General features: G+C 45.7%; 1 protein-coding gene across 4 annotated transcripts in view; it reads left to right on the forward strand.

Moving 5' to 3' along the window:
* The window catches only part of KMT5B (lysine methyltransferase 5B), a 258170-nt gene that overhangs the window by 104592 nt on the left and 128904 nt on the right, over positions 1-24674 (forward strand). For all 4 annotated transcript variants that reach the window (XM_033928243.1, XM_033928244.1, XM_033928245.1 and 1 more), the window contains one exon: positions 1963-2128. In XM_033928243.1, coding sequence (XP_033784134.1) covers positions 1963-2128 — 166 coding nt within the window. The remainder of the gene's footprint in view (positions 1-1962; positions 2129-24674) is intronic.

The raw sequence follows: 24674 nt of genomic DNA on the forward strand, positions 1-24674 counted from the left end.
TATGGTATCTTCTCTGTTTATTACCATATTTTTTGTTCTATAAGACGCACTCATCCATAAGATGCATCCCCGTTTAGAGGAAGAAAAACCAAGGAAAATTTCCCCTCTACACTCCATAAGATGCACCCACTGGGGGTGGAAAAAGTGCAACTTATGGAGCGAAAAATATGGTATATAGTTTTATTTTTGTACACCACCTAGAAGTTTGATTAGGCGGTATAAGAAATTTTAAATAAACTTGAAACCCTCAAGGTGATCCCTAGAATCTGGTAACTATGATTTCGATTATTTTTCCCAATGTGCATCACTTTGCATTTGTCCACATTAAATTTCATCTGCCATTTGGACACCCAGTCTTTCAATTTCCTAAGGTCTTCCTGCAGTTTTTCCCAGTCCGCTTGCGTTTTAACAACTTTGAATAGTTTAGTGTCATCTGCCAATTTAATCACCTTACTCATAGTTCCAATTTCCAGATCATTTATACATAAATTAAATAGCACCAGTCCCAGTACAGATCCCTGTGGCACACCACTATATACCCTCCTCCATTGAGGAAAAATGGCCTACCTTTTGTTTTCTGTCCGATAACCAATTCTTAATCACAATTGAACATTGTCTCCTATCCCCATAACTCTCAGGAGTCTCTCATGAGGGACTTTGTCAGAAACTTTCTGTAAATCTAGATATACTACTTCTCCTTCTCCCTGTTTTGGACAGTTGTTATCTAAACCATCCTAGGTTCTGGCAAGAAATTTTATATTAACTCTTTCCTATCTCAAATTGACACCGGTTATAGCTTTAATTCATTTATTCAAGTTCAAGTTTATTAGGATTTTATATACCGCCTATCAAGGTTATCTAAGCGGTTTTACAATCAGGTACTCAAGCATTTTCCCTCTCTGTCCCGGTGGGCTCACAATCTAGCTAATGTACCTGGGGCTATGGAGGACTGAGTGACTTGCCCAGGGTCACAAGGAGTAGCGCGGGGTTTGAACCCACAACCCCAGGGTGCTGAGGCTGTAGATCCAACCACTGCGCCACACACGTTTGTTCAGTGCCTCTTCTAGATTTGTTTCTTAACTTGTAGATATGGCCTCTGGATTTAATCAAGTGTTAACAATAGTTTACATAGATAAATCTCTATTTTATGGTTTACTGATAAGATGGCTAAGGGGAGATATGAGTGAAGTCTACAAAATTCTGATTGGTGTTGAACAGGTACAAGTGGATTGTTTTTTGGGGGGGTCTTTTACTCCATCAAAAATTACAAAGACTAGGGGACATTCAATTAATTTACAGGTAAATACTTTTAAAACCAATAGGAGGAAATATTTTTTCACTCAAAGAATAGTTAAGCTCTGGAACGCGTTTAAGAGTGGTTGGCACAGCTTGTTTTAAAAAAGGTTTGGATAATTTCCTGGAGGAAGTCCTAGTCTGTTATTCAGAGAAACATGGGGGAAGCCACTGCTTGCCCTGGATCAGTAGCATGGAATGTTTCCACTGTTTAGATTTTGGCTGTGTACTTGTGACCTGGATTGGCCTCCGTGAAGTCTTGATCGTGGGCTAGATGGACCATTGATCTAAGCCAGTAAGGCTAGTCTTATGTTCTTATGAATCTCTCCTGTTTCATCCTAATTTTCTGTTTTGTTTTCCCAGCTTCTCTTTAACAGCTTGACAGTCTTATGATCACGCTCATATCCTTCCTCTTTCTTTTAGTGCTCTTTAGCATAACAAACCCCGCCTGAAGCTAGTATTGTGATCTACATTCAAGGATGTGTCTTGGAAGCATTAGAACCTATTTTTTGTACTAAATCATTTATCACATATGGTTGGGTGGGATGGAGCTTGTGGACTTTCTCTGGGTGTGAGAAATAAGATTGTTAATTTGTTAGTTTCTCTGCATAGAATTTGATACTGGACATGTTCAGCAATCATTTGTGAGTAATGTTTGACTTTTTTCAGGTTCCGACCTATAAAAGGAAGACAGGAGGAACTGAAAGAGGTGATTGAAAACTTCAAAAAAGATGAACATTTAGAAAAAACCTTCAAATGCCTGACAGCAGGGGATTGGGCACGGCATTATTTCCTTAACAAGAACAAACTGCAGGAGCGACTTTTTAAGGAGCACGTAGGTGGAATCCTTCTTTTCACCCATTTGTTTTTGAGTTTTTTTGTAATGTTGGGGCTTTTACACATTTTGTTTAGGAACTCTTATGTAATTTCTATTTCAGTGCATTAGGTGTGTCATTTTGGATAAGTGGGTTATCTCCTGATGGCTGCAAGCCATATGCAGAAGGAATCCACTCCGGTTTTTTTCTGTGATCCTCCTATTTCACTGAGAGCTCTACTGCCACCTGTAGTTTTTCCTTTCTGCATGAGAGCCGGAAGGAGTGTTTCTGTTCTGCTTTCCCTTTTTATTTAATTCGATGTTTTCAATGTTAGTTAGGAGTTTTCAGTGCTCGGAGCTTTCATCTCAGTTTCAGCTCTGCCTGTGTAGAGAAGAAGCAGATTGAGCTCTGCAGCTGACAGGCCGATTCCTAGTGGTAGCTGTTAGCTAGCCTGCATAAGTATTTTTGTAGCTCGGGGTCATCCCTGCATTTAATTCCTCACTTACTGCTTAGCAGAGGTTCAAGCATAGGCTGTTAAGCTTCCATAGGAGGTTCAGCGGTGTCTCGCAGGGTGCCGGTTGCATTGTTTTTCCCTTCTGATAGCGCATCTGTTAGTCCGCAGGGGAGGGGGTACGATCAGACACCATGTATGACTGGCAGTCCGAAGATCAGCGTTGAAGAGGCATTTCCAACATGAAGCAATGATTCTTCTCCTTTGTAGTTACTGTAAAGAGCTGGGGAAGGCTGCAGCACATTGTCAGCATAGGTCACAGTGAGTAAGTAAGGCTGTTTCAGGCTATGAGGTGAATTGTGGGGATGGGTCTGAAAAACAGGTTTTTTAAGGTTTCTGCATATTTCCTTGTGTTCCCACATCTGAAAAATCCTAAATTTTAAATTTGTGCCTGAGGAGTATTCTTGCACCACATGCCATGCGGCATGGACCGAAGAGGCCGGAGTGACCAGATTAAGGTGGCCTTTTCTGTTTTTTGGAACCTGGAAATAGTGAACGGGATGAGGAAGCCCCACAGACCAAGAAACACAAAGTAGTCATCACAGTGTGACTCAACACTCCCTGGTAAAGATGCTATTGCAGACTTTTTGAAATTTTTATGGAATGACTTTCACGAGAAACATACTCCTGCGTAGTCCCGCTGTGTGCCAGACTTGTCTCCTCATGGCATAGTCTCACAAGGCACATCGTCTTCTCAGTCTGCCACTGTTCAGGATTTAGAGGAGACCTCTCTCCAGGGGATACAAATGAGGATGATCATAATACTGATCCTTTATTTTCTGCAGATGCTACTCCCGTGGCAGAGGACCTAGGTAGATATGCTGTCTCTTTAGATTCTACTTTGGCTTTTTAAGACTGACTGCTACCTTGCTGGATCTTATTTTGGGGTGTCTGCGTGAGTTGAATTTAGTCTCTCAGCCAGATCCTTCTACTTCCTCTTCCCTTAAGTGTGGAGTGAGAGCTCAGTCTTCAGCATTTCCCTGGCATCCAGATATTAACATCTTGATCTCAGAGCAGTGGGAATCTCTGGAAGGAGCTCTAAAGGTAGCGAGAGCCATGTCCTGTCTGGATCCTATGGCACAGGAGTGTCAAGCAACCTTTTAGTCAGCCTACTATTAATTATTTCTAATTATTTTTACCAGATGCACATAACGCTGTACAGAGTCACAAAGAAGACAGTCCATGCTCAAAAGAGCTTATAATCTAAACCAGTGTTTTTCAACCGCTGTTCCGCGGCACACTAGTGTGCCGCGAGATGTTGCCTGGTGTGCCGCAGGGCCGCCGGGCCCGGAGCTTACAGGGGGCCCGAGGCAGGGGCGCCAGTAGCTCGCCAAGGCAAAGTGAGTCGATCACCCAGGACTCACTTTGTCTTGGCGATCTAATCCACAGTTCTTCAACCGCCGGTCCGCAGGAAATTTTTGCCGATCCGCGCAGGACCGGCAAGATTGACTCATTTGAACTTCCTGCCGGTCCGCGCAGGACCGGCAAGATCAGCATCGGAAGCGTGCGCTGGGCCGGAGAGATCTTGGGGAGCCTCCGACAGTGGCTTTCTCCCCTCTGCATCTCTCCTTTACTTCCCAGCGCAGCGATTCACGAAGGCAGCCTCGGGGCTTTTGCTGAGTCGCGGCTGCCTCTGATGATGCAACTTCCTCTTTCCTCAGAGGCGGCGCGACACAACAAAGGACCCGAGGCTGCCTTCGTGAATCGCTGCGCTGGGAAGTAAGAAGAGCTGCTGGGAGGGGAGAAAACCACTATCAGTCTGGGAAGCTGCTGGGCAGGGGAAAAAAGGGACAGCTGCTACTGGAAAGGGAGAAGGAGAGATGCTTCTGGGAGGGGAGGAGGGAAAGGAATCTGGGAAGCTGCTGGGCCAGGAAAAAAAAGGGACAGCTGCTACTGGAGAGGGAGAAGGAGAAGGAGAGATGCATCTGGTAGGGGAGGAGGGAAAGGAATCTGGGAAGCTGCTGGGCCAGGAAAAAAAAGGACAGCTGCTACTGGAGAGGGAGACGGAGAGATGCTGCTGGGAGGGGAGGAAGGGAAGAGAGTTACTGCTGGACAGGAGGCTGGGAGAAAGAAAGAAAGGGGGCAGGCAGGGAAACAGAAGGAAAGAAGAGAAACAGAAAAAAAGAAAGAAAGGTCAGGGAGAGAGGAAGAAAAAGTTGGGGGAGGGAATGAGGTGTGGAGGAGAGAAAGCATACAGGCTGATAGAAGGGAAGAAAGATTGGATGCACAGTCAGAAGAAGAAAGTGCAACCAGAAATCACCAGCCTGGCTGGGCGGAACTTCCTCTCCGATTGCAGAATTGACGTCAGGGAGAGCATGCGTCGGCTTTGGGGCCTGTTATCCATTGGTGGGTCCTGTTCCCCGATGGCAGCGGCAGTGGCAGTGGCTTGGGGAACGGCAGGGAGAAAGAAAGAAAGGGGGCAGGCAGGGAAACAGAAGGAAAGAAGAGAAACAGAAAAAAAGAAAGAAAGGTCAGGGAGAGAGGAAGAAAAAGTTGGGGGAGGGAATGAGGTGTGGAGGAGAGAAAGCATACAGGCTGATAGAAGGGAAGAAAGATTGGATGCACAGTCAGAAGAAGAAAGTGCAACCAGAAATCACCAGACAAGGTAGGAAAAATGATTTTATTTTAAATTTAGCAAAGTGGAGGCAGTATTACCACAGTTTTCAAAGGAATTTGCCCAAATAACTTAATAGTTAACTGGGTAAATTCCCAGAGATGAAAACTTCCCTTCACTTACTATGCACAGTTCTGAATTTATATCTGCTGTCTATATTTTACAATATGGTCACCTTTTACTAAACCGCAATAGTGGTTTTTAGCGCAGGGAGCCTATGAGCGTCAAGAGCAGTGCTGGGCATTCAGCGCAGCTCCCTGCGCTAAAAACTGCTATTGTGGTTTAATAAAAAGGATGGAGGGTATATTTGTCTATTTTTGTATGCTATAAAAACCAAATACAGAGAGAGACTGAGAGCTGTTGACGAAGAGGTACGTGTGTGTCTTTCTTCCATTCCAGCCAGAATATCAGCTTTGTGTTCAGCCAAACAGGCCCAGGTTTCGCACTGAATAAAGTATTTTATAATTTTTATTTCATAATAAAGTAATTATAAAATACTTTCTTTGTGTTTATTTGATTCCTATTCAAGAGAATTACTTTATATATAGTCAATATAGGCAGAGAGTTAAATTTTTTAACATTTTCTAATGGTGGTGTGCCTCGTGATTTTTTTCATGAAACAAGTGTGCCTTTGCCCAAAAAAGGTTGAAAAACACTGATCTAAACCATCAGGATGCCAGGGAGGAGATACAGTTAGGGGGGATGGTTAATCTGCAGGCTAGGATGGTGAGCAGTGGGAAGTAGGTTTATGGATTGAAGGATAAATCAAAAAGGTGGGTTTTCAGTCGTTTCAAGTTTATTAATTTTTAATATACCGACCATCAACTGGTATCTAGCCAGTTTACAATAAAATGTTAAAAATAGAGATAAAAGGTTATATTTATAAAAGAGGAGTTAATAAACGTGTACATTAAAGACATGAAACAGGACAAACTTGAGAGTGAGGATAAGGGGGAAAGGGAGGGTTAAAGTTACATAATTAGAAGAGGAAGGAAAAAAAAAAAGGAGTTTGAAAGAAAATGGATGGAGAGGATAAAACATTTGGGATGGGATCGCTTCATAGAAGCGGTTGGTTGAGTGGAAAAGAAATGATACAAGAGCAGTTGAAAGCATCTTGAAATAAGAAAGTCTTTAAGCTTATCTTAAATCGATCAAGTTGTTTTTCATGACGGATTTGATATGGTAAAGCGTTCCATAATGTTGGGGCAACTACTGAAAAATTAGATTTCCTAGTGTAGAAAAAAATCCTTTATTGTGGGAATAGAAAGGAAGTTCTGGTCTGCTGATCTGAGCGTCCGAGTTGGGTGTTGAGGAACGAGAAGCCTATCAAGGTAGGAAGGCTGATGTGAGAGTTTAATTTTAAAGGTCAGCAAGATGGTTTTATAAGTGACACGGTGTGTAATGGGAAGCCAATGCGCTTCTTTCAGGAGAGGGGTAACGTGATCATATTTCCCTAATTTGTAGATAAGTTTTATTGCCATGTTTTGGATTGACTGTAAACGTTGGATTTCTTTTTGGAGAATTCCGTTATATAAAGAGTTGCAGTAATCAAGGTGGGAGATAACTAAGGAATGAACCAAGGTTGTGATAGCATCAGTGTCTAGAATAGAAGTTAGAGAACGAATGAGGCGAAGCTTGTAAAAACATGTTTTTACCACCGAGCTGATATGGTTGTGGAAAGTAAGGTCTTTATCGATAATTACTCCCAGTAATTTTATTTTTGTTTCAATTTTTATAGGGAAGGATTTTATAAAAATCTTTTCTAATAAGGACTCACTATTTTTGATTGGGAATAGGAGGCCGCAGGATTTATCGATGTTAAGAGAAAGTTTATTTGTGTGAAACCAGTCACTTATTTTATCTAATTTATTGTTGATTTCCTGTATTTCTGAGGTATTTGAGGTATTAACGGGGTGAAGTAATTGGATGTCGTCCACATAGGCAAAGATAGTGAATCCAATTGACTGTGCCAGAATAAGGAGAGGTGACATAAAGATGTTGAATAGTAGGGGGGATAGAATAGAACCCTGCGGAACACCATAAGTTTGTGATATAGATGAGGAGGTTTTCTTCTTTGAGTGAACTTTGAAACTGCGTTCGTTAAAGTAGGAGGTAAACCATGAAAGAGCTGGTCCTATAAACACAGTCTTTGAGACGCTTGATGAGAAGAGAGTGGTCAATGATATCGAAGGCTGCAGACACATATAGAGAGATAAGAAGAACAGATTTCTGATGATCAAGAAAATAGTAGATAGTTGAAATAAGACCTAGCAATGACAATTCGGTAGAATAGGAGGAACGGAAACCTGTTTGATGTGGATGGAGAGCATGAGTGTTGTCAATAAATTCTGCAAGTTGGTTGTGAATGATTTTCTCAGTTAGTTTTGATATTAGAGGGAGGTTAGCAATTGGACGGAAATTCGCTGGTATGGAAGGGTCTAAGTTATGATTTTTTAATTTTGGAAAAACAAGAGCTGATTTCCAGACTTTAGGGACAAGATTGTCAGAAAGGCATTTGGATACCATTTCCAGAAGGAATGGTCCGAAAAAAGAGAAGAATTTTTTAAGAAGCGAGGGGGGAATACTCTCTGTAGGATTATTAAGTGTATTTAAAGATTGTAGGATTTGGAAAAGATTAGCTAGAGAAGGGGGTTTAAAGTTAGAGCAGGTGCTGAATGATAGATGGGTAGTATCATCGGAAATGTCTGGAGAAGAGATCGCGATAGGGGGGTCCAAGATGAGATCTAATATCCTTGATTTTTGAATCGAAAAAGAGTGCAAGTTCTGTAGCAGATGGCTGCGTAAGTAAAGGTGGAAGTTTCTTTTTAGAATAGGGAGATTGAACTATATTGAAGAGAGCAGAAGAGTTGCGGGTTGTAGTGATGTATTTAGAATAATATTCTTTTTTGGTTTGTTGGATGACAGTTTTGTAGTAGGTAGCTTTTTCCTTAAAAAGGATAAGAAAATTGTTTGAGTGTGTTTTGCGCCATTTGTGTTCGATGGAGCGAAGTTGTCGGTGAAGGAGGTTAGTTTGTCGTTGTACCAGGCATACAGGGCAGCTACATGAAAGGAGCAAAATCTAGAATTGGCAGGGAAGGAGAAGGATAAAGATAAAAGCAGCTAAAGAGAGATAAGATAGGAGAGATACTGAGGGACGGCAGCATGAACACACTTGTAGGTTAGTAATAGGAGTAATAGCGTAAAGTGAATTTCTTGGTTGCCAAGGTCACTAAGTGCCACCTCCCTTCTGAGTGAAGGTGTGGTGCTCAAGGACATGCAGGACCACAGAGTGGATGTGGTTCTCAGGAGACTTTTTGAGGCAGTGGCTTTGGGAGTCAGATCTGCCTCGACTGTCTAGACTGCGCACGTTGGAGAGTGAGGGAGATGATACTCCTCAACTTCTTTTATCTGGTGTGGATTATGTAGCTGATGCCCTGAATGACATATGTGTCTGGCTTATTCAGTTTCTGCTCATAGAATGCTCTGGATCAGACAATGGGCCGGTGATTCCACCTCTAAAGCTACTCTTGCCAGACTCCCTTTTAAGGGGCAACTATTATTTGTTAAAGGCCTAGAACCAGTGGTATGTTTATTGAAAATCAAATTCTAAATGCTGGATCTTTAGAATTACAGATGATATCGTCAGCAGAGCTTAATATCTTACTGTGTTACTACCAGCCAGGAACATTATTTTCAGACATATCTGCTTTTTTGTCAGTACTGATTGAAAATAAGATTGATCCTGTTTCTACTATATTGATTGGGGTTTTTAACATCCACGCCAATGAGGTTGAAACCGATCAGCATGTATCTTCTTTTTTGAATGCATTATCAGGGTTAGATTGGTCCCAAATTATCTCTTCACCTACACACAAGGCAGATCATATTTTAGATCTCTGTTTTGTTAATTCACAGTTAACAGTATCCTCTTAATTCAAGGTAAATTTACATTTAGTTCCATGGACTGATCATCATCCCAGTGCACCAGTTTCATCAAATAATAAGGCTGCTTTTCTAGTTTGAGAAGAAGTGGATTTGAAAGAGCTAAAAGGGATAGAGGGGTATAGATAGAGGGCTACTGCACAGGTCCTGGACCTGTTGGGCCACCGCGTGAGCGGACTGCTGGGCACGATGGACCTCAGGTCTGACCCAGTGGAGGCATTGCTTATGTGGCTCCCAAAACTAGATAAATTAGAACAGTTACCAGTAAATGGGGCTGTAGATATAATAGCACCTTTAAAAAAAGATCTGCCCTCAACGCTCTCATGTTGCCCCGTGGTTTTCTGATGAGTTTTAAAAAAATTAAAGTAAATTCTGAGACAGAATGCAAATTAAGGCAGTAACCTAATTCTGAATCATTGTTGGTATATCAGGGATGTCTAGAGACATACAAAATAGCGACGCTAGATGCTAAGAAGCTTTACTTTGAAAACAAGATTGGAGACATGACAAATTTAAGATTGTGAAGAAATTAACCAACTCTGCTTCACAAACTAACATTGGAGCTTTTCTGGTAATGATTTTTGTTAGTAAAGTCCAAAATATATCTTCTGAATTGGGATAAAGTATCAATGTAGAGTTATCTGTTCCCTATAAATTTTGATGGACAGAGTTTGGGACAGTTTCTGAGCAACAGATTTTCACGGTTTTACAGAATTTGAATAAGTCTACCTGTTCATTAGATCCTTGCCCATCAGGAATATTCTCTACAATAAAAGAGGCTATTGTACCCTCTATCTTTACTTTAATATCACATTCTTTACAGGAAAGTAATGTTCCTGATACTTTGAAGAAAGCAATAACACGGCTGTTGCTGAAAAATTGTTCAGATGGTAGTAAGTTAGAACATTTCTGACTACAATCTGAGTTATCTGACTACAATTTTGGAAAAGATTATCTCTCCCAATTACAGGATTTTCTAGAGAAAAATTCCAATTAGATGATTGCCAGTTTGGGTTTAGCTCTAAACATTCCACTGCACAAAGGTCTAGATCATGGCGAATGTTTTTCATTATCTTTTTTGATATATCATAACATAACATAATAGCAAATTTCTAGACTGCATAGCCATTAATTCAATGCGGTTAACAAAAGATTATACTATGGGAAATTACAGTATTAGTGAGATATGAAAAAATTTAGCTAGTTAGAAATTTGGAGAAAAGAAAAGTCTTCAAAAGTTTTCTATAGTACTTATAAGATATAGATCTGATCAATAATGAATGGAAGTCTTTGTCCTGAGAAGCAGCCTGATAAGAGAGAAGATGCCCATGATATCTCTTACTCTTACAACCTTTTACAGGAGGGAACGTAAATAGGGCATACCATTTTCTACTCCTCCCATGAGTCATGATCACAAAATCTTTCAACAAGTTAAGAAGGAGCGGCACCAAAAGCCACTTTGTAATATAAACAACCCAACTTGAAAATCAACCAGGCCTCCACTGGGAGCCAATGCAACTCATAGTAACATACATAGTAGATGACGGCAGATAAAGACCCAAATGGTCCATCCAGTCTGCCCAACCTGATTTAATTTAAATTTTTTTTCTTCTTAGCTATTTCTGGGCAAGAATCCAAAGCTCTACCCGGTACTGTGCTTGGGTTCCAACTGCTGAAATCTCTGTTAAAACCTACTCCAGCCCATCTAAACCCTCCCAGCCATTGAAGCCCTCTCCAGCCCATCCTCCCCCAAACGGCCATATACAGACACAGACCGTGCAAGTCTGCCCTGTACTGGCCTTAGTTCAATATTATTTTCTGATTCTAGATATTCTGTGTTCATCCCACGCTTCTTTGAACTTAGTCACCGTTTTCTTCTCCACCACCTCTCTCGGAAGTGCATTCCAGGCATCCACCAACCTCTCCGTAAAGTAGAATTTCCTAACATTGCTCTTGAATCTACCACCCCTCAACCTCAAATTATGTCCTCTGATTTTACCATTTTCCTTTCTCTGGAAAAGTTTTTGTTCTACGGTAATATCTTTCAAGTATTTAAACGTCTGAATTATATCTCCCCTGTCCCTCCTTTCCTCTAGGGTATACATATTCAGGGCTTCCAGTCTCTCCTCATACGTCTTCTGGCGCAAGCCTCCTATCATTTTTGACGCCCTCCTTTGGACCCCTTCAAGTCTTCTTACGTCCTTCGCCAGATACGGTCTCCAAAACTGAACACAATACTCCAAGTGGGGCCTCACCAATGACCTGTACAGGGGCATCAACACCTTCTTCCTTCTACTGGCTACGCCTCTCTTTATACAGCCCAGCATCCTTCTGGCAGCAGCCACCGCTTTGTCACACTGTTTTTTCGCCTTTAGATCTTCGGACACTATCACCCCAAGGTCCCTGTCCCCGTCTGTGCATATCAGCTTCTCACCTCCCAACATCTATGGTTCCTTCCAATTATTAATCCCCAAATGCATTACTTTGCATTGAATTTTAGTTGCTAGGCATTAGATCATTCCTCTAACTTTTGCAGATCCTTGTTCATATTTTCCACTTCCTCTTCAGTGTCTACTTTGTTACAAATCTTGGTGTCATCTGCAAAAAGGCACACTTTTCCTTCTAACCCTTCAGCAATGTCACTCACAAACATACTGAACAGGATTGGCCCCAGCATCGAATCCTGAGGGACTCCACTACTCTCACCTTTCCTTCCTCAGAGTGACTTCCATTAACCACCACCCTCTGGCGTCTATCCGACAGCCAGTTTCTAACCCAGTTCACCACTTTGGGTCCTATTTTCATTCCTTCAAGTTGTTCAACAGCCTCCTATGAGGAACTGTATCAAAGGCTTTGCTGAAATCTAAGTAAATTACATCTAGCATATGTCCTCGATCCAGCTCTCTGGTCACCCAATCAAAAAATTCAATCAGGTTCGTTTGGCACGATTTACCTTTTGTAAAGCCATGTTGCCTTGGATCCTGTAACTCATTAGATTCAAGGAAGTACACTATCCTTTCTTTCAGCAACACTTCCATTATTTTTCCAACAACTGAAGTGAGGCTTACCGGCCTGTAGTTTCCTGTTTCATCCCTGTGACCACTTTTATGAATAGGGACCACATCCGCTCTCCTCCAATCCCCAGGAACCACTCCCGTCTCCAGAGATTTGTTGAACAAGTCTTTAATAGGACTCGCCAGAACCTCTCTGAGCTCCCTTAGTATCCTGGGATGGATCCCGTCTGGTCCCATTGCTTTGTCCACCTTCAGTTTTTCAAGTTGCTCATAAACACCCTCCTCCGTGAACGGCGCAGAATCTACTCCATTTTCTCGTGTAACTTTGCCAGACAATCTCGGTCCTTCTCCAGGATTTTCTTCTGTGAACACAGAACAGAAGTATTTGTTTAGCACATTTGCTTTTTCCTCATCACTCTCCACATATCGGTTCCCAGCATCTTTTAGTTTAGCAATTCCATTTTTCATCTTCCTCCTTTCACTAATATATCAGAAAAAATTTTTGTCTCCCTTTTTTATATTTTTAGCCATTTGTTCTTCTGCCAGATGTATCTCTCTCTTGGCTTCTTTCAGTTTCACCCTGTAGTCCATTTTGCACTCCGCTTCTTGGGTTTTTTTATATTTCACGAACGCTAACTCTTTTGCCTTTATTTTCTCCGCCACTAGTTTGGAGAACCATATCGGCTTCCTTTTTCTTTTCCTTTCCTTTTTATATTTAAATCATTTTTATTAAACACCACAAATAGTAATACAAAGCACAATAGAGAACAGAATTTTAGGCATAATTCAACTCCAATCCCCACCCCCCCCAACCACCCACCCCCCCACCACCCTCCCCACCCGAGCAGCAGCAGCGGCAATCAACTCAAAATTAATAACAAAATAATAAAGCAAGTAGTAAACAAACTAAGTATTCCAAATTTGACTTTGTACATAAGGAGTAAAGGTTAAACTAAAGGGCTGCCAACATTGACAGAACAACCGGCCCGCTTTAGCAGACATGTCCACAATATCTTTGCGTTCCAGTAACATTTGCTGTAACATTAATGCACTGGGGGATAGAGGGAGGCTGTGGCGAGAGCCACTGTAACAAGATACATTTCCTTCCCAGTAACACAGTTTTCTGAAGGAAGGCCACACAGCCTGGTCTAAGCGGGTGAAAACGAATCTGTAGAGTGAAGAGAAAACTTGGATGCATCCTCCAGGAACAACTCCAAAGCTGTGCCACAGAGGACACCAATTGTATCCAAAAGGAAGACACCAAGGGACAAGTCCAAAACATATGTCCAAAAGATGCCATAGGATGTGCGCATTTACCACAGCAATGTCCCATACTAATCCCCATCACATGAGCTCTCTTAGGTGGATAAAAAGCACGTAACAAAAACTTGTAGTTTCGCTCCCTCTCCACAGATGACAGGGTAGAAGCAATCCCCAGACGAATACCTTTAAGAATCTTCTGGGCCAAGGTAGGAAAGTCCAATTCGCCGGAGAGTTCTTGCAAAAACTTATGATAGAATTTTAACGGTATAGGCTCCTGAGCTGTAAGACAAAGAGCCTCCTGTAAACTGTCCTGAACATCTTCCCGCACCACCGCCGGAGTCAAGGTCTGCAAATAATGTTGAAGTTGTCGATAAGCAAACCAATCAGCAGGTAGAAGACGGAACCTCGTCTGTAGCTCAGCAAAGGGGACAGGAAAACCAGTGCGCATCACAGCCTGAGACACATATTGAAGGCCCACACTAGACCAACGCTGGAACACTGCAGAGTCCAAGCCAGGTAAAAAGTCTCCATTGCCAAGTATAGAAAGGTAAGGTGTTCTGCAGGGAGAGATCTTCAACATCCTACACAACATCTTCCAAGCCTTACGCATAGCAGGTAAGAATGGGTGTGACTGTAACAGAGGCAAATCTGGCAAGTGGAGAGCATGAAGAAGATAACTAAAATGGTAAGGCTGAAAATGAAAACATTCAATTTCAGGTAATGAAAAACAAGTAGTATTACAAAACCAATCATGAATATGACATAATTGACATGCTAGGTTAAACCTATATACACACAAGAGACCTAACCCCCCCTGAGTAATTGGTAGCATTAGCTTAGATAAAGAAATCCTAGCCTGTTTACCCTGCCATAAGTATGCAGAAAGATGAGACCTATGTTGAGATAAGTGTTGGGTAGTTAACATAATGGGAAGCATTTGCAATATATAGAGCCATTGGGGCAGTATCATCATGTTATAGAGAGCAATGCGGCCAGAGAGAGAGAGGATACTTTCGCCAGTTATGTAACGTAGTCGCAGTACGATGTAGTAAGGGCAAAACATTAGCGTTATAAAGCCCGTCCAAGTTTTGAGGAAAGACCACCCCTAAATAAATCAAATGAGAGGAGGCCCATTGCAGAGGAAATTCCCTATGCCAAACCTCAGACAGAGTCAGAAGTGCCAAAGACTTTTGCTTATTTAGGACCAAGCCCGAATAAAGATTAAACTCATCCAGAAGTTCCAATGCTCGAAACAACAAGCTATGAGGGTTGCCCAAAGTAAGCAAAAGATCGTCTGCGAAAGCTAACACCCGCAACTGGGAAGAACCCTCAGGCAATCCCGTGATCTCATCATCTTTCTGGAGTGTGCGTAACAAAGGGTCTAGATATAAAAGAAAAAGAAGGGGGGATAACGGACAACCCTGTCGCGTCCCCCTACTGATGGAAAAGGAGGGGGATCTCACGCCATTGACCAACACCGAGGCGGTTGGTCCCTAATAAAGCGCTTGTACCGACGCAAAATAACTTTTGGGAATCCCTATATACTGTAACACCTGAAACAAGTAATGCCAATGAACCTTATCAAAGGCTTTCGCCGCATCTAACCCAACAAGTAAACCAGGATAATGTGCTTGTTGAGCGCGAGAAAAGGCGAGTAGAACCCGGCGAACATTAAGTACTGAATGGCGAGTCCGAACAAAACCCACCTGCTCAGGCACAATAATAGAGGGCAACAGGGGAGCCAACCTATCAGCCAAAACACGAGCAAATATTTTAATATCAACGTTCAAGCAATGATATCGGTCGATAAGATTCTATGTCTGTTGACGGTTTAGATGGTTTCGGAATTAATGTAATCAGGGCTTCATTAGCATAACGAGGGAACGCACCCTGTTCTTGAATGGCCGTGTAATAATCTAAAAGAGAGCCCCCTATGGAGGAAGATAAGATCTTAAAGAACTCAGGGGAATAACCATCTGGCCCCGGTGCCGTACAAGGTTTCAATTTCTGTATCGCCTGCAGCACCTCCTGCAGGTGTAAAGGCCTATCCAACATGGATATCTGAGCAGCCGTCAGTCGAGGCATCCCCGCATCCTCCAGGTAATCACACACGTCTGGACCAGTGTAAGGACCTGGGGATGCATAGAAGGCCTCAAAATAACTATGAAAGCTAGCAGAGATATCCACCGAGGATGTCAATATCCTCCCCGAGCTCTCCTGTAGCATGGGAACGTATCGAGATCCTTTCCAACTCTTAGTTATGGACGCTAATAGTTTCCCTGCCTTGTTGCCATATTTGTAAAAATGAAATTTGCGAAAAAACAACAATTTCTTCGTACGTTCATGAATAAGGGAGTTTAACGCTACCAACACAGCCTTGTACGCTTCTCTATTAGCCACTGTGGGATTACACAATAAATCACGTTTCAACGTCACCAATTGCCGTTCAAGCTGCACTATACGATGCGCTATGCGACGTGTTCTAGTAGTAACATAGGCAATGATGTCCCCACGTAATACTGCCTTGGCTGCGTCCCAAAATAATATAGGTTGATCTACATGTGGGGCGTTAAAAGAACTATAGGCCTCCCACTTTTCAGATAAAAACTTCTGGAAATGGGCATCATGATGTAAATAAGAGGGAAATCTCCATCCTGACCCAGGACCCACTGGACCACCCACCGCAACATCAATCCAAATCATATTGTGATCCGACACTTCGAGGGGACCTATTGTCGCCTCAGAGACCCGAGCAAACAGGGTTTCCGAAAGTAAAGTGTAATCAATTCTAGAAAAAGAACCATGTGCTCTAGACTGGTGGGTATAATGCTGCTCAGTAGGATGAAGTAACCTCCAGGGGTCCACCAACCCCAAAGCTCGACAAAGATAAGGGATACCCTTAGTTTGCCTCAAAGTTGCCACTCCCGATGACCCAGAGCGGTCCATACCCGAGTCTAATACTTGATTCAAGTCACCCACCAGAACTAATGGGCAATCAGAGTCTTGTAAACAAATATTAACCAATTTTGAAAAAAAGAATGTTGATAACCATTAGGGCCATAACCCACTAATAACCGAAAGGGCCCTCCAGATCCAACCACTTTAACAAAAGGTAACGGCCCTGAGGATCACGCCGCAGAACCTGAACCGTGCATGGTAAGCCCTTCCGTATAAGTATGGCCACCCCAGCCCTCTTCCCCGGCGATGAAGCATAGTGTAAATCCCCACCCAACCTCTCCGAAGTTTCTGATGTTCTAGATCAGTAAGCCTAGTCTCCTGGAGGCAGGCTATATCTGCAGAATGATGCTTCAATTGGGACAAGATTTTTGAGCGTTTAGCAGGGGATGTGATTCCCGACACATTCCAGGAGAGTATGCGTAGCGTGCGCTCACCCATAAGGGACCCCACCATTAATGCCAAAGCAAATGAACCACCCAATAGGAAGTGTCCCAGGGCGCCCAGCCTCATCCCAAGACTTCACATGCACACTCCACTCAAACCATTCAAACTGCTCTATAAAAGTAAACCTCAAACAAAAAGCAAAATGTAGCACAAAATACCAGAGCAATGCCGCTGCTGCCACCCAAAAGTCCCCTCCCCCCCAGTACCCCCCAACAATCCCAAAAATCCCAACCATGTGGGAGAAATACAGGTCACGAAAGACACCCCTTCCAGGGCCACCATGACTAACCAGAAAATAAAGCCCTCAAAGAGCCTGTAGGACAAATTTCTCTTCTAAAATATGGATCAAAACTGCAAATTACCACTAGCAAACCCACCAAAGCGGGTACAGGTCCAAACAGTCAGTCCGCCCCAGAACTGGAGCTACCAAGGAGCTTGATGAATTCAGCTGCTGCCTCTGGGGACTGAAAAGACTTCCAAACCCCATTACGTTGGATCCTCAGTAGGGCCGGATAATTAAATTGAAACCGCTGTTTAAGCTCAGAAAGTTGTGTACAGAGAGGATAATAAGGCCTCCTCCGCTCCTGCAATGCCACAGAAAAATCCTGGCTAATGCGAACCAAAGTTCCATTGTATTTCAATTCATCCTTCTTAGCCCGATATTGCTGCAATAATTCCACTTTGTGTCTGAAATTCAGAAGCTTCAGGATGACCACCCGCGGGCGTGTTTCCAGGCCAGGGCGGGGGCCCAAACGATGCGCCCGTTCCAAGCGCAGAGGCCCCACAGAGGGCGGAAGAGGCAACTCATCCCGCAACCAGCGCTCCAGTACATCAAAAACAGCCGATCAGTGATCGTTTCTGGAATGCCCATCAAGCGCAGGTTAGAGTGGCGCGAGCGATTCTCTAAATCATCCAGTTTTTCAGCTTGAGCTTGCACCTGTACTTGTAGCGCGCTGAAATCTGCGCCATGAGCGTCAGAGGTATCCTCCAAATTCGAGACCCGCTGCTCCAATTCTGCCATGCAGGCCGTGGTGGCAGCTAGCAAATTCTCAATGTTCGAGATTTACGCGGTGAGCGATTCCATTTTTGGGCCCAATACCTGCGCGAGTGCCTCTTTTATATCGCTCAGCGCGGTCTCCGTGAGATGAGAGACCGCCGCAGCGGGACTCGCCGCCATCTTGGTCTCAATAGGCCGCACTTGTTCACGGTCTTTTCTGGCCGATTTAGCCTGCATGGAGTCTTGGGATCTCGTTAGGTATCTTTCCATGCAGGGAGGGTGCCACGAAAGACACCGCACCAGCGTTGACGGTGGGGAAAAAGTCCCAAATTGCGGGTAAATATGCAGGGCAGCCCCGGAGCAAGCGAGGAGACGTCCTCACACGCTCATGACATCACGTGACCTCTTCCTTTCCTTTTTATTGATTTTCTTTACATAAAGGTCCGTAGCCATTTTTATCGCTCCTTTCAGCTTAGACCACTGTCTTTCCACTTCTCTTAAGTCCTCCCATCCTAACAGCTCTTTCTTCAGGTACTCTCCCATTGCATTAAAGCCCGTACGTTTGAAATCTAGGACTTTAAGTAACGTGAGGCCGCTCTCCACTTTAGCCGTTATATCAAACCAAACCGTTTGATGATCACTACTTCCCAGGTGAGCACCCACTCGAACATTAAAGATACTCTCTCCATTTGTGAGGACCAGATCTAATATCGCTTTTTCCCTTGTGGGTTTCGTCACCATTTGTCTGAGCAGAACCTCTTGAAAGGCATCCACAATCTCCCTACTTCTTTCCGATTCCGCAGATGGAACATTCCAGTCCGCATCTGGCAGGTTGAAATCTCCCAACAGCAGAACCTCCTCTTTCCTTCCAAACTTTTGGATATCCACAATCAGATCCTTGTCAGTTTGCTGCGACTGAGTCGGGAGGTCTGTAGACTACATCCACGTAGATAGAAGTTCCATCTTCTCTTTTCAGAGTGATCCATATCGCTTCTTCCTCTCCCCCAGGTCCCTTGCATTTCGGTCGCTTAGATATTGATCTTTACATAGAGAGCTACTCCTCCACCTTTTTGACCTTCCTAAAAAGATTATATCCCGGTATGTTTGCATCCCATCCATGGGATTCACTGAACCATGTCTCTGTGAAAGCGACAATATCTAGATCTGCCTCTAACATCAGGGCTTGCAGATCATGAACTTTGTTGCTTAGACTGCAAGCATTTGTGGTCATCACTTTCCAGCTATTTTTCAGCGGTAATCTCCTTTTTCGTATGGATTTTTGTTTCGTTTCACTTTCCGTTGCAATACTAAGAAATGAATTTCTGATATTGTTTATGTTTCAATCTTTACTACTATCACATCTTTTCTTTTGCCAGGGGTGGTCTCTATAATTGTCCTTCATACATACACCACCCCCACCTTCTAGTTTAAATGCCTAGAAACATATTGTCTAAATTTCTCTGCAAGGTTTCTTTATCCCAGGACAAGCAGGCAGCATATTCTCTACATGTGGGTGACGTCATCCACGGAGCCCCGTTGCGGTCAGCTTTTCAAGCAAACTTGATTGAAGATTTCAAGTTTGCTGGTGCTGCACCACGTATGTGTGTGCCTTCCTGCTCCACTAGAGGGCGCATCCCCTCCTCGTGGTCTTCAGTTCTTAGTTTTCCGCGGAGCCAGAAAGCCCTGTCTTTTTTCTCTCTCCGTTCTAAGTGCGTTTCTTGCACCGCGGCTTCTTTGTTTTCTTTCGGGAGTTGCTGTGCGGTTTTGTTTTCTTTTTTGTTGTCGAGTTCTCTCGTTTTTTCTTTTCGATTCGGCACTGGAGGCTCCCGGTTGCCATGGCCGCGGCCTGTTCTCACTTATGTCCCGGCCTCTCACCGGATTTCAAAAGTGCTCGCAGTGTGGTCGGCTGCTTTCCCTTACCGACCCGCTCCGCTGGTGCATTTTGTGCCTGGGGGCTGATCATCCGACGGACTCTTGCCCCAGGTGTGCGACTTTTCAGTCCCGGGCCCTTCGCCGTCGTCGGGCCCGCATGGCGGAGCTTTTTGCAGTGGAGCCGGACCTCGCTTCGGCCCCGGTCTTGGCCCCGGCCTCGACGACCTCAGCCCCGCCCAAGTTGCCTTCGGTCTCGAAGGGATCGGCGTCCTCGACCTTGAAAACCTCGGCTCCGGGTAAGTCTCCTCTTCCTCCTTCAGGGTCAGCACCAACGTTCCCTCTAAGGATTAATGAGGTGTGTGCAAAAAAAAATATGCATGAGCGACAAGTTACATAATCCACAAATTTATGAGCAGGCGCGGAGGACGAGTGCCCATGAGCTTGTGAGTGTTAAATACTCAAAACTTAGAAGAATAACAATTTACTTAAAGTTTTTGCTTCGCCAGCTTTCTGGTATCTTTGGCAGCGGCCCCTCTCACGAATCCCCCACTTGCGTCGGAAATCCAATGCAGTTGGGGATCCTGAGAGGAGCCGCCGCTGCATCTTTCAACTTAAAATACACTAAGGCGAGAAGGGCAGACCGCCGCCGCTGCTTCCTCTCACCTCCGTCCACCCTCGAATGAGTGACACGAGAAAACGTATGAGCGATGCCACTGAAAATATTGAGCGATCGCTCATGCGCTCAGCTTAGAGGGAACATTGGTCAGCACTAGTGAAGAAGCCACCCTCGGAGTCTCTGGCCGTCCAGGGACCATCCAAGCAGTCCAAGCGTGCTTCCACCACTCGGGAATACTCATCTTCAAGGACGCCCTCGGTGGAATGCACTGCTGCACCTCACAGGCCTAATATTGTCTTGGTGCCGATGTTTCAGGAAATGCTTAAAGCGCTTATTTCCTCAGAACTCTCCTCGCCCCTGGCTTGCATGGCCCCGGCCCCGACCTCGACCTTGCAGGTGGACCAGCCTGAGCGTCGTGCCGCGGACTGCCGGGGCAAGGTGCATTGGTCTCGACCGCTTTCTTCCTCGGATTCCTCATCTCTCCCTTCAAGGCATTCTTCGCCCTCGGGGCACCTGAGGTTGAGCCGCCGGTCTCGACGTCCCTCTACCACGTCTCGACGGGGACCGAAGCGGCACCAGGACTCTTCCCTGAGGCGGGGTCGGTCTCTGGGCCCGCATTCGGCTGGAACTCTTCGGGTCTCGGACTTGACTTTGTCAAACCCTGGTTGTTGCGATCTCCTTCCCGGTCTGGGGTGCCGCACCGGGAGGTTCCGGCTTCGAGGGATTCTCCCTCCCCTTCCCGAGGCTTGTTGCCTCGGCGGCATAGGGCCTCAGTGCCTCGGACTCCCGGGTCCAACCCTCCGGGGATCTCTCGGCGGCGGCTATCCTCGACCCCGGCCCATTCTCCTAGCAGAGGTTCCTGGGCTTCGGGGCATGTGGATAAGGATAGGCCGCCTCATTATTCTAGAGAGGCGTCGCCCTTCTTTTCCACTGCAATACGGTCGTGCTCGACTACCCCCCTTGAGGGTCAGTCTGACAGCAGACCCTCTTCCTTCACTCGGTTTGTTCAGGTCATGGGGAAGGCGCTCCATCTTGACCTCCAGTCGGACTCCAAATACACTAAGGAGTTTTTGGAGGAGCTGGATCTTCCCAGTCCGTCGAGGGAGTCCTTGCAGCTCCCTTTGAACCCGGTCTTGCGGCAGGCCTTTTTCCGCAATTTGGAGACCCCTTATGCCATCCCGGCCATCCCGTCCAAAATGGAGTCCTGGTACCGGACTGTCCTCTGTCCGGGGTTTGAGAAGGCTCAGCTTTCCCACCAGTCTCTGATGGTGGAATCCTCTCTGAAGAAGTCTCGCCCTTCCAAGGTGTCCGCTGCGGTCCCGCCAGGCAGGGAAGGGCGGACTATGGACCAGTTTGGCCGTCGCCTGTATCAGAATTCGATGATGACGAACAGGGTCTTGAACTATAACTTTACCTTCACATCCTAGCTCAAGTTCTTGGTCAAATCCTTGCCCGCCTTTCAGGATGACTTGCCCGCCCAGCGCCGTGGGGAGTTTCGGCGGCTGGTGGATGTTCTTTCGCAGCTGAGACTTTACATGTTTCATGCGGCTTATGATGCCTTAAAACTTTCCTCTAGGGTCTCTGCCTTTGCGGTAGCCATGCACCGCTTGGCATGGCTCTGCATTGTCGATATGGACCTCAATCTTCAGGACCATTTGGCTAACCTTCCCTGTTTGGGGAACGAGCTCTTTGATGACTCTATCGAGGCTGCCACCAAATGACTCTCGCAGCACGAGCACTCCTTTGCTTCCCTGGTTCAGGCCAAGCCTAAGCCCACCCCTCCCAAGGCCTATCGGATGCCCCCCAGGCGGTATCCGCAGAAGTCTACGCCTGCCTTTTCCAGGCCTCCTCCTTGGCGCCAGCAGCAGCAGAGGGCTCCCTCTAAGCTTCAGGCCCCTGCAGTGGCTAAGCCGGCGCCGTCCTTTTGACGGTCTGGGCGGGAGCCCCTCCGCCCGGGACTTGTCTCTTCCCATCGGGGGTCGCCTTGCCGTCTTCTATCACAGCTGGGAGCTGATCACCTCAGACTCTTGGGTCCTTTCGGTCGTCAGAGAGGGTTATTCCCTGAACTTCCGGGTGTTGCTACTGGACAGATCCCCAGGAGAGTCTCTGTCCGCTCGGTCACAGCTTCCTTTGCTCCTCTTCGAGGCTCGGGCTCTCCTCTGCCTGCGGGCGGTGGAGGAGGTCCCCTCAGATCAGCGGGGCTCGGGGTTTTACTCCCGGTACTTTCTGGTTCCCAAGAAGACCTGGGACCTCCGTCCCATCTTGGACCTTCGGAAGCTGAACCGATTCCTCGTTCGGGAGAAGTTCAGGATGCTTTCGAGGGGGACTGGTTGTGTTCCCTCGATCTGAAGTAGGCTTACACTCATGTCCCTGTACATCCGGCCTGTCGCAGGTTCCTCCGGTTTCAGGTGGGGGACTTACATCTGCAATACCGGGTGCTCCCGTTCGGTCTTGCTTTGTCCCCATGGGTGTTCACGAAGTGTCTCGCGGTGGTTGCAGCGGCCTTGCGGTCGCAGGGTCTGCAGGTTTTCCCGTACCTCGACGACTGACTTATAAAGGCCCCGTCGAGGGAGGGGGTTATTTCAGCGACCCGTCAGACTATTATCTTCCTTCAGTGCCTGGGGTTCGAGGAGAACTTCCCAAAGTCCCAGCTGTGCCCCTCTCAATCTCTGCAGTTCATCGGGGCCGTCCTGGACACGGTTCGCCTCCATTCGTTTCTGCCTCAGCCTCAACAGGATGCACTCGTGTGGCTGAGTCGGCAGGTTTCCCTGAGGTCTTCGGTCTTGGCCAAGCAGATGATGATCCTCTTGGGACACATGGCCTCCACCGTTCATGTCACGCCCTTTGCCAGATTGCATCTTCGGGTCCCTCAGTGGACTCTGGCGTCTCAGTGGTGGCAGGATTGGGATCCCACTTGGTGGTGGTGGTGGCATGTGATGGTGACGCCTGGGGGGCTCACCTCGATGGTCTTCGGACTCAGGGTCTCTGGTCAGAGGCGGACCGTCGCTGCCACATAAATCTGTTGGAACTCTGGGCCATTTATCTTGCAGTGGTGGCTTTCCGTCACCTGCTGCAGGATCAGGTCGTCCTGGTGCGCACCGATAATCAGGTGGCGATGTATTACGTCAACAAGCAAGGGGAAACAGGTTCTCTGTCCCTTTGCAGGGAGGCTCTGTGTCTTTGGCAGTGGGCATTACGCCACAACATCTTTCTTTGAGCAGTTTACATCCAGGGCGAGCACAACTGACTGGCAGACAGGTTGAGCTGCCTTCTTCAGCCGCATGAGTGGTCCCTTCATTCCCAGACTTTGCGTCAGGTGTTTCTTCGGTGGGGGACTCCTCAGATAGATCTGTTCGCCTCACCTCTCAACCATAAGTTACCTCACTTTTGCTCAAGGATCTATTCCCCGGATCGTCTGGAGGTCGATGCTTTCCTTCTGGATTGGTCGGGCAGGTTCCTTTATGCGTTCCCTCCCTTTCCTTTAATTCTAAGGACGCTTGTGCATCTCAAGTCGGCGGGGGCCATGATGATTTTGATCGCTCCTCGGTTGGTTTTCCCTTCTTTTTCAACTGAGTGTCAGGGAACCTCTGCTTCTGCCTGTATTTCCTTCTCTGCTGTCTTGCTGCTGCATCCCAATCTGCAGTCTCTGCACTTGACAGCTTGGTTCCTTTCCACCTGACTCCTCCTTTTGAGTTATCCCAGTCGGTCAGGGTTGTTCTGGAAGCTTTTCGGAAGGCTTCTACGAGACAGTGTTATTCTCAGAAGTGGACTCGGTTCACCACATGGTGTGCTTCGCATCGTGTGAATCCCGTGTCTGTCTCTTTGCCTTCGGTTTTGGATTATTTGTTTTCGTTGTCACGATTTGGCCTCAAAACTACTTCTATTCGAGTCCATCTTAGTCCGACTGCTGCCTTTCATCAGCAGCTTGACGGGAAATTGCTCTCTGTTCATCCTTTGGTGTCTCGGTTTATGTGGGGTCTCTTGAATGTCCATCCTCCTCTCAAGCCTCCCCCCATAGTTTGGGATCTTAATGTGGTTCTGGCTCAATTGATGAAACCTTCCTTTGAGCCTATGGATACTGCCCATCTCAAGTTCCCGACTTGGAAGGTGATGTTCCTGATTGCTCTCACTTCTACTCATCCTAAGTTTTTGCCTAAGGTGGTGTCCGATTTCCACCTTAATCAGTCTATTGTCCTTCCGGTGTTTTTCCCTAAGACGCATTCTCATCCTGGTGAGGTGGCACTTCATACTCTTGACTGTAAGCGGGCGTTGGCTTTCTATCTCCAAAGCACCCAGTCTCATCGGAAGGTCCCTCAACTTTTCTTGTCCTTTGAT

Source organism: Geotrypetes seraphini, chromosome 19 (genome assembly GCF_902459505.1).
Source record: "Geotrypetes seraphini chromosome 19, aGeoSer1.1, whole genome shotgun sequence".
Taxonomy (NCBI): Eukaryota; Metazoa; Chordata; class Amphibia; order Gymnophiona; family Dermophiidae; genus Geotrypetes; species Geotrypetes seraphini.